Below are 16070 nucleotides of genomic sequence, written 5' to 3' on the forward strand. Positions count from 1 at the left end.
AATAATCGCCCTTAGGAAAACCCTGTATCGTTAGGTGCCATGGACACGCATAGAATACCTCAAATTACAGCCAATCTTACGAGGTAAATAAATGTAGGCCATAAAAATATTTCTCCTGGCCCGGGAATCGAACCCGGGACCTCTGCAGGGCAGACCAGATTGGTAACCGTTCGACCACTGAGGGAGTAACTATAGTGAAAAATAAGGTAAGTTTGGTATTAGACATAACTGGATGATAACTTTACCACCTCAGTCAACGGTGACGCAAAATATCATGTTGGGACCTGTAAAGAGCCCGAAACGTTTGTTTGTTTGAAAAAACAAATATCAATTCGGAAAAATGGTTTCATTTCCTAAATAAATATTTTTTCTTATTTAGCATATTTAGTGACACCCAGTATAAGAGATATAGTAGCATGTTGTAGTAGATATTGATAAAACAATATTATTTCGAAATCGAGAAATGTCGCTACATGCGAGAATCAGCCTCCCTGTGTAAGTCGTGTATTATCCCGACTCCAGGTGTTGATGTATTGCATTCTCCGTAATATCAAAAGGTGTTAGGTTTACGATTGAAAACCTTCAAAGGGGTCGTTGGGTGTCGAGTTGGAAAAGAAATTTCTCATACAACCAATAGTTATGTCTATAGTCTATTTAAGTTGCGAATAGCGACCTAGTATAGGCTTCTCTCTGTCGCATTACTTCATAAAAATGACAAGGACATAAGATGGAGGCACACGGTTAAGTGGGTGCTATCAAGCGTTAAAATACTAAGGGCTCGTGCATAATGGTGTTTAAAAATAAAACGACTTTTTTAAATACATTTCTGTAATTTTTTTTTACGGAGTAAGAAGGCATCATTCCATTAAGAAAGGTAAAGTCGCAGGTGAAGAGTCACAGATAAGTAGCAAACTGAAAAAAACAACACTCGTCTTTACCTCCGTGCATATGTGATAGCCGACTAGTTAGCTTGCCATTATGAACGCGGCTTTATTGACTTATCTCTAACCAATCACGTGTTTTCTCAGTACTAGGTCGCTAACTTGAATAGACATATATATTATAGGACAGCAAATAACCATATTATATCTTTTATCTACACACATGTCATAAACCCTCTATGATGTGTTCAAAAACCGCAAATCACCGACATAGAGTTAACTATTTTGTTAGAACAAATTTCTTGTCTGTGAAAATGTTGTTATTGCTTCATAATAAAATCAAATTAGATTTTACTATTACATTCAAATTTCGAACATCTCTTTAAAACTAAACAATTTGATAGACCTCAATTCTAATATCGGTCGAGATGAAGTTTTATTCGAAATGAAATGTCAATGGCAAACAATTTTGACAAATTTGACACGTAACTTGATATCGAACGATATCGCACGGTTAATACAATAGAGTAATATTAACTCAAAAAGAGGACTTTGTCAGAATCGATGAAAAGCGAATTACTCACTTCCCGCAAAAAAATCATTAAAATTTATATGTTGTAGTTAATAAAAACACTTAAACAATTTCTCAAATATATTTAAAAATAAAATGGAAAAAATAATTTCATGTTTTCGAATAAGGATTATTTTGGCCTATTTTTGGCCACGTATAGTGTATCTCATTTCGAGTTAAGTAGATATCTTTTGATTGTTTCTTACAAAATTGTAATTACGATTTTTTTGACGTGTAGCGAATAATATTTTACATTCAATAATGATATAATATTAAATTTCACATATTTTGAGTTACAACACTATTGTAATAGCAGCGCGATATGATAGTTGAGGCCGACTCTAGTGAATTAAACAATAATTACGGTTCTGTGACATGCCTGAGAAAAGTTTTTATGTGCCGCCATTTTGTCATTCATAACATGCGGTTCCTGAACATATATATCATAGAGAGCTTATGTAAATAGGTGAAGCAGTGTATGTAACTGTACATGATCGGCATTTTAATTCCTTTCATTATGTAACAGTCATATAAACTACTACTAAATTTAATTTTGTTCCTATAATCTCAAATTCTTGTTGCAAAAATGTAGTCAGTACTGAAGAACTTTTACTGCGAGGACTATGAATCCTCAGTTTTCCTGATAAATAAAGGAAAATAAAACAATTTCTTTGACTGGTTTCCAAAAACACTGTTTATTTAAACCTTCCTGTAACAACTTTAACGACAAACTTAAACTTAAAAGCAACTTGTAATCATAAACTTAATCACTATCATTATTAACAACTTCAATTTTAACCCTCTTCCTTTTTTGACTTGAACTTAAATTCTTTAGTAACTTCATAACTTGAATTCTAAATTCAATTTTAGCATCACGATTTAATGCCTTAACAGACGGAATAATGCTTTTAAAGAACGCTCTATCTTCATCATCTTCTTTTTCCAGCAAATTAGCTAAAACAGTAATAACGTTTTCATCTAAAGGATCATTTCTTAGTCTTTTAGCTGGAGTAGCTTCACTTTCATCTAAATAAGTATCTAGATATTCTTCACCGATCACTTGTTCATCTATTGTAATTTCATCTTCATGGTTTCCTTCAAATTGTGATTCGTTGATTTTCTCTTCTGTGAGATACTCCAAATCATCGCTATATTCTAACGTACTGTTATTATCTGCGGGTAATTTATGTATAGGGTCGAGGAATGCTAGTAAGTCAGAGTAGATGTATGGTTTCTTGGGCTTGTTGAAGACTTTCCTCTTACGACACTTGACGTAGGCGTCGCGTACATTGTACCAACGGTGAGTAAGGTTGTGCACTGTGAAAAGAAAACGTTACTTTTAACAACTGTCAAATTAAGATACTTAAGATAGAAAAGGGAATGCTTAGATAGTTTGGTCATATAGAAAGAATAGAAGATTATAGAACTAATGTGAAAGACAGATGTAAAAGCAAGATTAAAAGTACTAAGAATAAAGTGACCGATGTGTGGGTCTTGACACGATATGCACGAGTGATTTCATTTTTTTTTCTGCAACATTTAATGCCCAGCCTTATTATTATAGTTGGGCCTTCTTTGTGTCTGGGTAAAATGGTTGTTAGCGCATATACCTTATCCATTACAATTCGAAATGCGTTCCTGGCCGTGGAAAATAAATATCTTACGTCTATTGTGACTTTTCATTAGTACTGAACGTATTTACTATTTAATCTAGAGCAAAGAGGTGCAGGCACTCGTGCTTTGCAGTAGAAATAGGTAGCACGTTTGTGAAAGTAAATTAACAAGGATACGTTGACACCATATGCGAAGTTTGCGTGCGTCTCTCAGTGATTACTGAGAGACGCTTTCCGCGCGCCGTTTTTAACTCGAATATTTGCCTTATTGATTACATTCATGGACGCTTCATGTACGATTCGTTGACATTCCATCTAAAGTATCCAACGTAGCTCCGCCAAGATCACAATCTAATATGTTTAAACGAAAAACTTACTAATTTCCAACATCTGAGACTTCGTAAAATTAGCGTGTTGTGGGAACAGTTCCTTAATTATGTGAAGCCAAGCACGTTCTCTGGTAGTTTTTTCTTTATATTGCATACTGGTTCTGTCCCAAAGAGATGGCTGACTTTGTACTAGCCTTATCAATGATTTAGTACTTATTGTTTTCACGGTTGTTGCTGGGGAAATAAAACCAAGCTTAGTTTTGGACCTAAAAATGCTGGTGCTAAAATTGAATTTTGATATCATTGTATTATTATCGACTTTTCTTCAATCCTTTGTTCTAAGTCGTCACTGTTAGTCACCTACGTCTTGACTTTACGCACATAAACGACAGTTTTAACTTATTCAATATTAAGTTTCATGGCGAGTTCGATATTGTCTCCAATATCAAAATTAACTTTCCAAGTATTATATCAATAAATCCATCTCAAATACAGGATCGACATTCAAATCTTACTTAAGTTAAATATCTTTATTTCATTTGAGAACACAACAACGATTACTCGTTGATTTTGCATCATCTGAGAAGTTTTCTGTTTAACAAAAAACGTTAGTCAGCACTTAAGCTGGGATCACTTGAGATGACATCACCCAAGATGATGATGACTGTAGGCTATTAATATATCAAATCTGAGATGTAGTTTGCGATTTGGGTGCCATCTCAACCGAAGCGCATTTAAAACGAGACTAGGAGCTGAATATTAACACGGGCCTAAGCGGACAAGCATGAACTGGACGTTAGAGCAAGGACTTGCAATGATTACTTTGGAAATCATCGAAGCAAATTTTACACAGAATTCTGGTGAATAAATTCCTCGGGAGAGGGACAATAGGAATAAAAATTATTTATTCCTTTAAAAAACAATACGGTATACATGCATTTTATAATAAGAATAACAACGATTTAGGCAAAGGACTAAATTACAAATAATAAAAAGTACAAAGCGTGTGTGCAGTGCTGCAAAGGAACCGTGACCCACTCAATTTCTTTACGTCTCACTTAAAGTGCTACGACGCTGATTTTCAGCACAATGGCACTGCAAAGACGGTAAGACCAGAACCAAGTCAAATAGTACCTTACGTCATATACGCAGCCTTCAAATTTGAAACTTACAGTAGTAATTTACCTTAATTTGTGACTGCTTATAATAAGAGAACATAAATTAACAATGTGGTATATTTGGAAGTATAAGCGTCAAAATGATGTGAGCAGCGTAAAACAAAACCAAAATATATACAAACATATGAAAATCAACCTAATGTCAACAGGCTTAAAGTGCACTGTGGATTTAAATAGAAATCGCCCTTGTTTCTTCCAAAGAAAAACCAAGTTTGATAACGGGTTATCAGGAAGGACACATAATTCTTGATAGACTAATAGGTTATCTAGAATGAATTATCAACAAGTTCACCCTGAAATAATTGCGATAAGGCTGGTTTTTATCAATTATTCAGATGCTTTTGATAGATTTCAATCGCAGTCACAAGTAAAAGCTAATTAAGTAACAAATGCTTGTACAACAATCTTACCAATGCCGTTTTTTGCTATGTTTGCTAAATGTGGGTGGATCTTAATGAAACCATCATCTGAGTTATTTGAATCTTCGTGATTTGCCATCTTCCGCCAAAATCAGCTGTAAATAAATCAAAATAAATATCATTATCTTTAATATCACACAAGTCAATATCATTGTCAACGTCATTATCATTAACATCAATACAATTTTTTGCGCGTTTTTGCGTTTATCGTTAATTATTATTAATCCCACTGCTGGGCACACTCTAAGGTTAGTAACTAACATACTATACTATACTCTAGCCAAATTGGATGTAGAATGTTTAATAACAAAACGTTGCTAGGCAACCAATGATGACATAGGAAAAGAACATTTTTTTCAATGATCATTATTGAAGCTTCCTCTGCCCCCACGGCCTGCTCTCGTAATTGGAATTTAAATAGGTAAGTAGGTAATTGGGTTACGTAGAAATAATAATTACTTAGCCAATTATTATAAATAACAATAATAATATGAATTTACTACATATTATATCGTCCAGCATCTATTTCCGATTCTGAACTTGAATTACGACTAGAACTCGAATGTTTGCAATCTCTCCTTTCAAATCAAAAAGTCACTAGGGATGACACAGTTTTACAAATAATTAATTACTGGTCATTTTTGTGTCATTTTTAGGTAGTTTTAAACTTCTCTTGAATAATATTCATTATAAACATGGCTTCAAGATTTAGTATTATCCATAATCTAACTGAATTTCGTAGGAAAATATTGAAATTGTTGTAACTGTGAAAGAGTCTGGGATGAAAACCCTAAAAATCAAATGTTTTTGTTTGTTGACATTTATTCTACATCGAATTTGGCTAGAGTATAGTACCATAATTTTGAAATTGATTTCTAGAAGCGTGTTTTTATGTTATTGTTTCAATGTAACAAATACAGTGAAATAATAAATTAAATAATACATCACACTAAATACATCCACGAATTTAGTGGGGTTCGATTCCCCATATTGAACCATCATATTATAATGTGATAGAAATTAATAATAATAATAATAACGTACACACTCAACATAGCCCCGCACTAGGGAAACCCTATGTCGCGGATGCCATGGACATAAATAACCACGAATTACACACAAATTCACGAGAGAAATAAATGGAGGCCATCATTGACTTACAATTATATGGACGTCGGGTCCGCGCTAAAAAGTGCCCGAAATTATAGGACGTTAAAATGGTATACAGAGCGTCATTCAAGCTTTAGTCTTCGTTTGTTCGACTGACAGCGAAGCAAGCAAAATTAGACATTACTGCGATGACATTACAATTTAAATTCAACGTTTTAGCTTTTTCATATTCCTTTACATGTCACTACGTTTAAATAGGTTGACTTGGGACCTTTTTTTCGTGGTTTTTGTATTAGAACCGTCGTCCATTTATTTGTAAGTCAATGGAGGTCATACAAATTTTTCTCCCGACCCGGGAATCGAACCAGGGACCACTGTGTGGCAGTCCGGCACGGTAACCATTCGGCCACGGAGGCAGTTAGGCCACACTTTATATTGTACTACTTAAATTATTGTTAAAAACAAGAATCGTACTTGTGACCTCGCGAATAACATTCGCTCCATTCATTCAACTGAATCTTAAGTTAGAAAGGAAACATGTACGATGTGCGCGACTATCAACCTTAATGCAATTGGAAAAGAGTTTAGCGTTACTTAATTTGAATTAAATTACACATATGCATGTACGTTCATATATAGGGCGCTAACAAATTAAGTATGGATAATTTTATAGCCAATTACTAACCTCAATAGAATCACTTTTACGTACTATAAATGTTAACTAGAATACTACTTAGTGATTAAAACCTCTTTAATGTTATCTTATGAAACCATTTAAGTATCACTCGCCACTGCACTGTTCTAATAAAAAACAATGTCACGGTATTACACCATTTCTTTCTAAATGCACGTAAAGGTTATACTAGATGGAATTGTAAATTCGTTAATATTTATTTGGAAAAATGTTAAATCGCGTAATAAAGTAATTTTGTATTCGATCTTCTGATGGAAATTGACGACTATAAAATGATCCATATCTATTTAATTTGCAAGCACCTTATATATTTAAATAGACAGTTACAGTTGCGTCCTGAAATTTCAATTCAAATTAACTTAAGCTTCTAAGGCGCCGCGCAAACGTGTCTTGTGTTGAATACAAGCAACCTGCAACTAGAAGCTAAAATTCTACAATTGATTATGAAATCGACACAGTGGACGGTTGCGGCAACCGGACACAGTCGCCGGTTGCCGCAACCGCAATTGTATTAAAATAGAATTATTCGCTTCTAGTTGCCACAGTTACGGAATACAAACAGAAGCAATTAAAGTCTGTAGTTCGGAGAAAGCGTTTCTCCAATGTCTAGGGTTTGATTGCCATGACATTGGAGAAACGCGGAGTACGTGCTCAACGTACGTATAAATATATAAATATTATAGTCTGTCTTTTTTGAACATGGAGTAAAATAACAATTCATAGCGCAAAAGTGTTGCCCGCTTGCAAGCACCTAGTGATTACTACTTCTTCTTCTTTCTAGCCATTCTCAACCATATCGGCAACGGCCTCCTTTACTTTCAGCCACCTCTCTCGGTTCTATGCTACCAGTATCCAATTCAACACCGCCACTTTCTTTATGTCAACCCTTCAACGCATCTGCGGTCTCCCTCTGAGGCGTTTTTCACCCCAAGCTTTCGAGTAACATGATTACAGTAGATAAATATTCTGTCGACTATCAACTGAAAGCTGGCCACTCTTAGGCAATAAAAAGCCGCACTTGTTTTATTTGAATCATCAACGACCCATTATTTGTCTAACAGGTTGACACTTGTTTGTGCGACTTTACTTTTTCATAAGTTCATATATTGCATTTAGAACTACGTCTATTAAAAATACAAAGATTAGACATATTTCAAAGTTTTTCATTTTAGTTCAATATAAATAATGAAATCCACCTGTTCTTATTACAAGGTATATGAATAGAAATATATTTATATTCTAAACGGCCGTCAAAATCAGAATAAAAAAGGGAAGAGTGCAATTAATCATCATTAGAACGTTACGACATGTTACGACGAGAATGTTACGACATTCAGAATTCAGACATTTTTGGAACAATTTCACCTTCTTTCACAAGCCATCGATAAAACTGTTGACAACAACTACAAGAGTATTTAAAATTTTATAAAAACTGGCAATCCTGCAAAGGTCATTTTACTCTGTCTTAAAAAAAAGACAGATTATAGACAACATCACATAAGTTGCTCTGATCCCAAAGTAAGTAACTAAAGCACTTGTGTTATGGAAATCGGAAACAACGACAGTACCACAAAAACTCAGACCAGAGACAGTACAGAAAAGTTCGTGCTTTCTTCATCGAACCTGACACATCTCTGAGATATCCGTAACTTTATGAAACCAATTACACAATGTTAAATAAGTATACTATAACCGGGGCTACTAAACTGTGATAGACTTACTAAATATGTCATGAATAAAATTTAAAAACAAAGTTTTATCAATTCAAAACAGCGTACTCTAAAAAGACAATAACGTCATCATCCGCAAGCTAACAACTTGTCTAGACGAATTTAATGAGCCCAAACACGATAGTTCTACAGTAAGAAATTGAGGAGTTAGGTGGTCTGCAGACTGGTCTGGTGGCGCCTAGCGAATGGCCGGTGCTGCAAGACTTTCAGCCACCTGGTCCCACCGTCGTTTCGACCTTCGATCTCTAGGTCGTTTGCCCTCAATCCTGCCCGTGAAAATCACGCTTTCGAGACTCAACGCTTCTGCGTGCAATGTGACCAAAGAATTGCAGAATGCGGAGCAAGCAGGATGACAAATTAGTAACCTACAAATTTACGTCCCCGACGGGGACATGGATATTTGAATATGACATGGTGAATGGTTCAGAGCAGTTCCGACGTAATAAACATTCGACTGGTGCACCAGCCGAATGGCAGGGCAATTCCGTATCGGTAATCATCCGAGTCGAGTCGAACGATTGTTTTCATCCGATTTAGGCGAATTATTAGTATTACTAACATTCAAAGTCGCGCATCGCTGGTGGCAATACCATGCTCTGTATTCTTGTTCTCCATCAGACGTGCGTCCGAAACAATTACTGTCAAATAAATGACCATTGTTCTGAAAAACTGTTTGACATGATGCCAACAGCAACATTTTACCATCGCACCGCTCCGAGTCGATCTCGTACTGTACAGTTTCAGAAGAGCTTTCTCCTACGTACAATTAGGTTGTGGAATGAGTTTCGTTCGGGGTTTTTTCGCAGGAATACAGAAACAGCACGGAGTTCTTTAAAAGGGGTTTGAGAAGAGTCCTACAGGGTTGGCAACGAGCTCGTGACGCCTCTGATGTTGGCGTTCATAGGCGACGGTGATCTTTTTCCATCAGGCGGGCCGTATGTTTGTTTGCTACCTACATAATATATGAAAAAAAAGTAATAATCGACCAAATTAGAAGACTTATGATGCAAATAAAGCTTCATTACTTATTTCACAACAATTATTTTGGAGGGACGACAGACCGAGAACGAGACTTGAGATCAAGTTACCATATCGGCCAAGTGGAAATAAATTTAACATTATTGTTAAATGGCATCCCTTTTTTTCACGTCAGGAAACCATCATAGATACTCTAGAACTAGGGTTATGTTGGACTAATACCGACTAAAACCTGACTTCGCTTTCCAGGTGGGAACACGGGAACGCGATTGCATACTACCCACCATACCATCTTGGGAGACTACATAACGAGTTTTCCACTATGACCTATGCTGATGAGGTACCGAAACATAATGCACCACGTCATCCAGCCTCCGTCAGACACACTAAAGTGGAAAAAGAGCTGATGACCTTTATACGGCCGAACACGATTTCAAAGTCTGCTAATTTTCTTTAAACAATTCCATTGCCTTAATATTCGTTATTCAGTCAAAATCTAGTTGTAATGGCAGATGAATCTCAATAGAGTGGTAGTGATGCAATTCATTAATTAATTCATGATAATAGGAATTATATAATATAAATTTTATAATAGGATTGGGGACGTGCTTTCCGGCTGCAGAGACGAAGAGTGCACACGGTCGTACTTTGCGTCCTTAGGGATACTGACGCTTCCCTGTCTGCTGATACTCCAGATAGCCATGTACGCACGTAACCACTTGTTTCATTTAAAAAAATGGAAATGGAAATCATTAATAAATGATTATGATTATAATAATAGTAGACTCATCTCAATCGTCGTGTCATCGACTCGTCATTGCACAGCAGAATACGAACCGCACAAAATCCTGCCACTGACACTCTTGCAACACACAACTAAGATGATTTAAAATTCTTGAGTTCCTGATGTTCATTTAATAGCTAAGAACTATCTAGAATAAATTAACCTTCGAATAAAAAAGAAACCGCTTAGAAATCTTCACTTATAACTGCCCTATTTGGAATATGTTCAATAAAAGGCGAAACTAATAAGAATATAAATAAATATAATAAGGTTTGTAACAATACGTTTATGCTTGTGATTTTTTTTTATAAAAAAATAAGTGCGCATTTGACATCTATCTCACCTGATCGAAAGTGATGACGAGGTCAACGATGTAGCATGCACACCTAAATAATGCCTATTCACTCAAGGGGGCAATATATATATCTATGCAATATGCCTATGATCAGAATATAACATAACAATACATAATATATATGTAATATAATTATAAAATGAAAAAAAAACATTAATGATGTTACATTAATTAACGTCAACTCAACAAGGCACAAACCTCGTCAAAGTTCGTTCACAAATGGACACGTTGAGAATCGAACCGGGGACTTTCTCATCTAGCACCAACGACGTTAAATAAGTACAGCTTTTGTTAGTATCATCTACCCACAGTTAGACATAGAGCTCTTAGAAAACAAATTAGGGTTGCCTGGAAGAAATTGAAAGTTAGCAATAAGGCCGCCTGTTGTACATTGGCTTACTATGTGATAGTTACATTACTGCTCTGTGTTGTCATTATAATTTTAATGCGCAATAAAGAATATGTCATTCATTCGAATTAAAATAGTTAAATAGAAGTACAAAAAATTATGTATACATTTGTACAGCCTACGCATTTGTTCGTTAACTTTCTTTAGTTAAAAGTAATTTACCTACATTTAACCATGACGCTGCTACACTACCCTTAAGAAAATAAAAATATTTATGGAATTGAATAAGAACCTAAACTTAGCTAACTTCATTTCATGTACGCTGGGTCACGAAAAGCAGTTTAACTGATCTTTATTATACTACACCACTTACGTATCCGGATGACCGCGTTCAAAATGGCCGCTCTTTGACTTTAGAATTTTTATAAAATACACTTAGAATCCCTTCATTCCACTCGTTAAACACTTTAGATGTTTGAAAATTAATTTTACTTTGTAAATAACTAAGTTATGTAAATAAATATTAATGTTTTTTTAATTATTTTTTGCGCAAAAAACGTGTACACTCCGTACGGTAGTTAGCAAGGCACTGAATCAACCGTGCGGCTCGGGGGGAAGGCGTTCCGGTAGCGCGCTGCGGCTCCGGTGCGGCGAGCTGGCAACACGTAGCGTATCGGATGTTGATGAAGTTTGGCAACGTCGCTTGCCTCGATGCGTTCCGTTTTCCGGTACGGTTGGCCTTTGAGATTTCGTTTACGAAACTTATTATGTTGATCTTTGTTCAGTAAAATTTTCGTTTCAAGTTATAATCAAGTGAATTCGTATCAAGGAAGAGTTTTGACCGAAGGGTGTTATATATCTGCGATTCCGCGGCCGATTACCTGACACCAGATTGCGTCACTCATTCCTGTAGGTTAGTTATTTTGTTTATTATATTGTTATATTAAATGAATAAATAATAATTCTGTTTTCAAATTAGATAATTAACTGCCATCGTGGCCGATCGGTTACCATGCCGGACTGCCACGCAGAGGTCCCAGGTTCGATTCCCGGGCCGGGAGAAATATTAGTATGGCCTACATTCATTTCTCTCGTGAGATTGGGTGTAATTTGTGGTTGTCTATGTGTGTGTCCATGGCATCCGCGACACAGGGTTTCCCCAGTGCGGGGCTATGTTGATTGTGAGCGTTATTATTATTATTATAATTCCCTGTAATATGAATACCGGAGCAACGGAATTGACTCTGGGGCGCTTGAGCTTATTAAAGAACAAAATTTCGCACCCTTGATGTAATAAGACCACATCTGCAATTGAAATGAGATTGATAACTTTTTATGCTTTAATAGGAGAATTATAATTATACATTTTGCATGTCGTCGGCTAAATTTGAAAACCTCTTAACTCCGTTTCAGGACGAAAGGAGGTAGGACCATGACCTTCCACTTGCTACGATCCTGATACACATGTTTCGCCTTATCAACATGCATCAATGCTCTCATACACGCTCTTGACCTGACCTTTCTTAAGGACGTCCTCCATTTGATCGTGGTAATTTCGCCTTAGTCGGCCCTCTCCGACTTGTCCATTTATGTAAGTCAAAGATTAGCCCTCTTTACACAGTCACTCTATCGTACATGATTAGGAGCGTACAGGATTGCGGGAAAGTTTGCACGCACAATCGTGAACGATTTCCAGTTTGAATTTTTTCAAGCTAACGTTCTTTTGCGCGCCATTGCTCGTGTTCGTTTTATTTAAATCGGAAAGAGCGTTCTTGTAATGCCCGGAATACACGAGGCTAGTTTTTCAAGCTAAGACAGCAAGCTAGTGCTAGTAACTCTGGCTTCGTATATACAGAACTAGCTTAATTTCTAGGCGAGCAAGCTAGCATCTCAAGCTAGGATAGTTTAATAGGATAGGGTTCTATTATTTGTGTTATTAGCTTCCTCCGCCACTAATTTTACTATCCTGGCTTGTGTACTAGCTAGCTAGATCCGATCAGCTAGTATGCAGTGACGACACATTTTCTGCCGTCCGCCAAAACGAGGCTAAGTGACAAATGGTCAAATATCCGTTTTAAATAGCAAAAGATAGACACAAAATTATCTTTTAAAAGCAATTAAAATTAGGTAACGTCTTCGACTCAGCGGAACTTACCCTAACGACTTATAGCTCAATTATCATTAAACAATTTTAATATTCTAAAACTGGGTTATGGTTTTTTATGACATCTCAAAGCATGAGCATAGTAATCAATTCAAAATTAATACAATTGTACCGTGAAAAGGAATTTCTGTGAAACGTCATTCCATAGTATAAATTATCTACAGTATAAGAATCTCTGCATGATTCCACATTACAAAAAATATGGCTGATTATTCTCTTCGTGCCATCTTCTAATGAAGGTCATGATGGCAATCTGAACTTTGGACACTGCAGCTCTGAATAATGGTCGGGTGCCCCTATTGAACCACTGGCCAGAATATTTTCCTTCTTCCTACACCTCTCCTTCCTTGTATTTTGCCTTGGATTATTAATTGTAATAGGTCGTACTTTGGGTTTTTCAGTATGACCCAGATACTCCAGTTTCCCTCTTCTCATGTTTGCAGCACCCTTTCGTTCGTGACTTTGTCTCTCCACGATACTCTCAACATTCTCCTATTTAACTACATTTCGAAGGCCTCTTCTCTTTTGCACATAGATTCTGTGAGTGTCCAAGCTTCTGCTCCGTACAAGAGAATGGAGAAGAAGCAACAATGAGCCGGTCGAGCTCGGAAGCATAGAAATAATAGTGTTCGTTTTACGAAAACTCTTCATTATTATCCACAGACGTATTGTTACCTAGTCCTTGCAATGATGCTGGCTTAAAATTTACTGGCCTCATGTAAACCGTTCTAACATGTACCAAGCCAGGACAGGGTTACTAGCTTGCTAGCTTACTAGTACTAGCTGCTAGTACTAGCTGCTATCCTAGCTTAGAAAACTAGCCTCGTGAATTTATTTATTTATTTATTTCCATATTGCACATGTACATTAAAACAGGTCTTATAATAAAATTTAGTAAGTATGGTACCTACATGGCCCAGTCTGGGTGTAGCAAGGAGACTAATTATTAAATTATTATACTTATTAAAAGTTCTTTTATTAAGTATAATAATTTGTTGTTGTTATTTACCAGTGCAAAATTCGTTTATAGAGTAGCATGCTTTTTGGATGAGAAATTGCTTTAGCTCATTTTTAAATGTGTTAATATTATTTTCTTTTTTGAATTTTATTATATATTAAAATAGATCTGTACAAGGGACTATTTTTGCATATTTCTAATGTAGGTTCAGGGAGGATCAGGTTATACTGGCAACGAGGATTTTTATTAAATTCAAAATATGTTGATTGCTTACGGACAAACAATGCTACTTTCATGATGTAGCGATGTGAGAGTTAACTTGTTCTCTTTAATAAAGTGTGGTCTACAACTTTCTCTTTGATGGATATTTACAATAATAATAATAATAATAATAATAATAATAATAACTTGCGAATAAGCCTGATATTGTGATATTGGATCGATCGCAGTCGAGGGTATTTCTTGTGGACGTCACCATCCCGCATGACGAGGGTCTCGTGAAAGCTGAAACCGAGAAACGCCGGAAGTATCTCGACCTGGCGCACGAGATCACCGACATGTGGGATGTGGCCTCCACTGAAATAATCCCAATTGTTTTGTCCGCAAATGGGTTAATTCCAGTCAGCCTTTCTAACAGCTTGAGGCGGTTGGATTTCTGTGGCGTGTCGCTTCCAGCACAAATGCAGAAGGCGGTCCTGCTCGATACGGCACGTATTGTTCGCCGATTCTTGGACCTGAGTCCCTGACCCCGGCCGACTGTGCCATTGCCGGGAAATACCGCCTCTCCCATTTAAAAATTCAAAATTAATTTTTTAGGCCTTGGGAGAGGCGAGAGTTTAAAATAAATACGAAAATAATAATAATAATAACGCACACACTCAACATAGCCGTAGTGTAACCATGCGGTTACTTATCAGTAGTCTGAAATTATATTTTCCAGAAATAATGTTTGCTCGAATTTTCATAACCTCGCAAGTAATTTTGAGAGGAAAATGTTTTTTCTTTTAAACTTAACCTAACCGAACCTATTGTGTATTTGCGTTATTTCGGAAAAAAAATTCGAGTTTGTGATAGTTTACGCATGCATACACATACGTATAATGTGCAAATAAAGCATGCGTGTGTACATACGTGTTATTTTTAGGACTAGTATTCCGGGTATAAGGGCTAATAGCGCAGGATAGACAGCATGTCGTGGTGAATGTTCACCGATCCCACGGTGCCGACTTAACAGGCGAGAGGGAAACCCGGGGGGGTTTTAGTGGGGTAGGCCTTCCAGTCTGGAGGGAGAGTCCCCACATAACCCCTGAGTCTCCCTGGGCTCAGGGGTATCCATAAAGATTTCTCCCCGTCAAAAAAAAAGAAAAAAGATAGACAGCATGAAACTGGCGTGTGTTGGAGTGCGCAGCTCATGAGCTCAATAGTGTCTGTTTAGAGCCCGCTAATATTACTAAAGCCCACATGCTACAAATGATTACTTACATAAGGTCGTCTTTTTGTCCTTTCTCGTTATTTCAAAATTAACATTTTAGCCAGACATCGAAGCGATTATGCTCTTTATTCTTCTCCATACAAAGGTTCGAACAGGCGCCGAAATATCAATTATACGTCCAATAATATAATCTTTATTTCTAAAGTGTTATAGCTCCATCGGTAGAATCGATTATTCCACCAACGTCAAGGTTGAGAAAGACATGCGTTTATTGTTCGCATTTTACCCGTAAATTGCCGATAGCAGAAGAGAATCTAATCGAAATGGACCATAAAAACTGCACGTGACAAATGACAAAGTCAATAAAAAATATAAACATCTGTCAGATTTGTGGAAGTTTCGATAGCTTCCATCTACTTAGACTATTAAAAAGATTTATAATTTATTTCTCGTTTCAAATTTAAAAAAATATGTATTTCACACATTGACTTACAAATAAATGGACGACGGGTCTAATACAAAAAC

At 36.4% G+C, this 16070-nt stretch overlaps 1 protein-coding gene across 3 annotated transcripts; it reads right to left on the minus strand.

Annotated features, from left to right (window-relative positions):
• Nucleotides 1-2162: 2162 nt before the first annotated feature.
• Nucleotides 2163-15705, minus strand: LOC113233622. 3 transcript variants are annotated; one of them, XM_026468779.1, is made up of 4 exons: nucleotides 15596-15705; nucleotides 4983-5086; nucleotides 3443-3628; nucleotides 2163-2769 (listed from the first exon to the last, which is right to left on the minus strand). In XM_026468779.1, exons 2-4 carry the CDS (start codon nucleotides 5068-5070, stop codon nucleotides 2216-2218), a joined length of 828 nt encoding a protein of 275 aa, XP_026324564.1. In that variant the 5' UTR covers nucleotides 5071-5086; nucleotides 15596-15705; the 3' UTR covers nucleotides 2163-2215. The 3 variants fall into 3 exon arrangements, with proteins under 3 accessions (XP_026324564.1, XP_026324562.1, XP_026324563.1); XM_026468777.1 differs by lacking the exon at nucleotides 15596-15705 and adding an exon at nucleotides 11365-11581 and having other exon boundaries at nucleotides 2164-2769; XM_026468778.1 differs by lacking the exon at nucleotides 15596-15705 and adding an exon at nucleotides 10841-10891 and having other exon boundaries at nucleotides 2164-2769.
• Nucleotides 15706-16070: the final 365 nt, after the last annotated feature.

This window comes from Hyposmocoma kahamanoa, unplaced genomic scaffold, assembly GCF_003589595.1.
Source record: "Hyposmocoma kahamanoa isolate Upper Pololo Valley unplaced genomic scaffold, ASM358959v1 79, whole genome shotgun sequence".
In the NCBI taxonomy this organism is placed as follows: Eukaryota; Metazoa; Arthropoda; class Insecta; order Lepidoptera; family Cosmopterigidae; genus Hyposmocoma; species Hyposmocoma kahamanoa.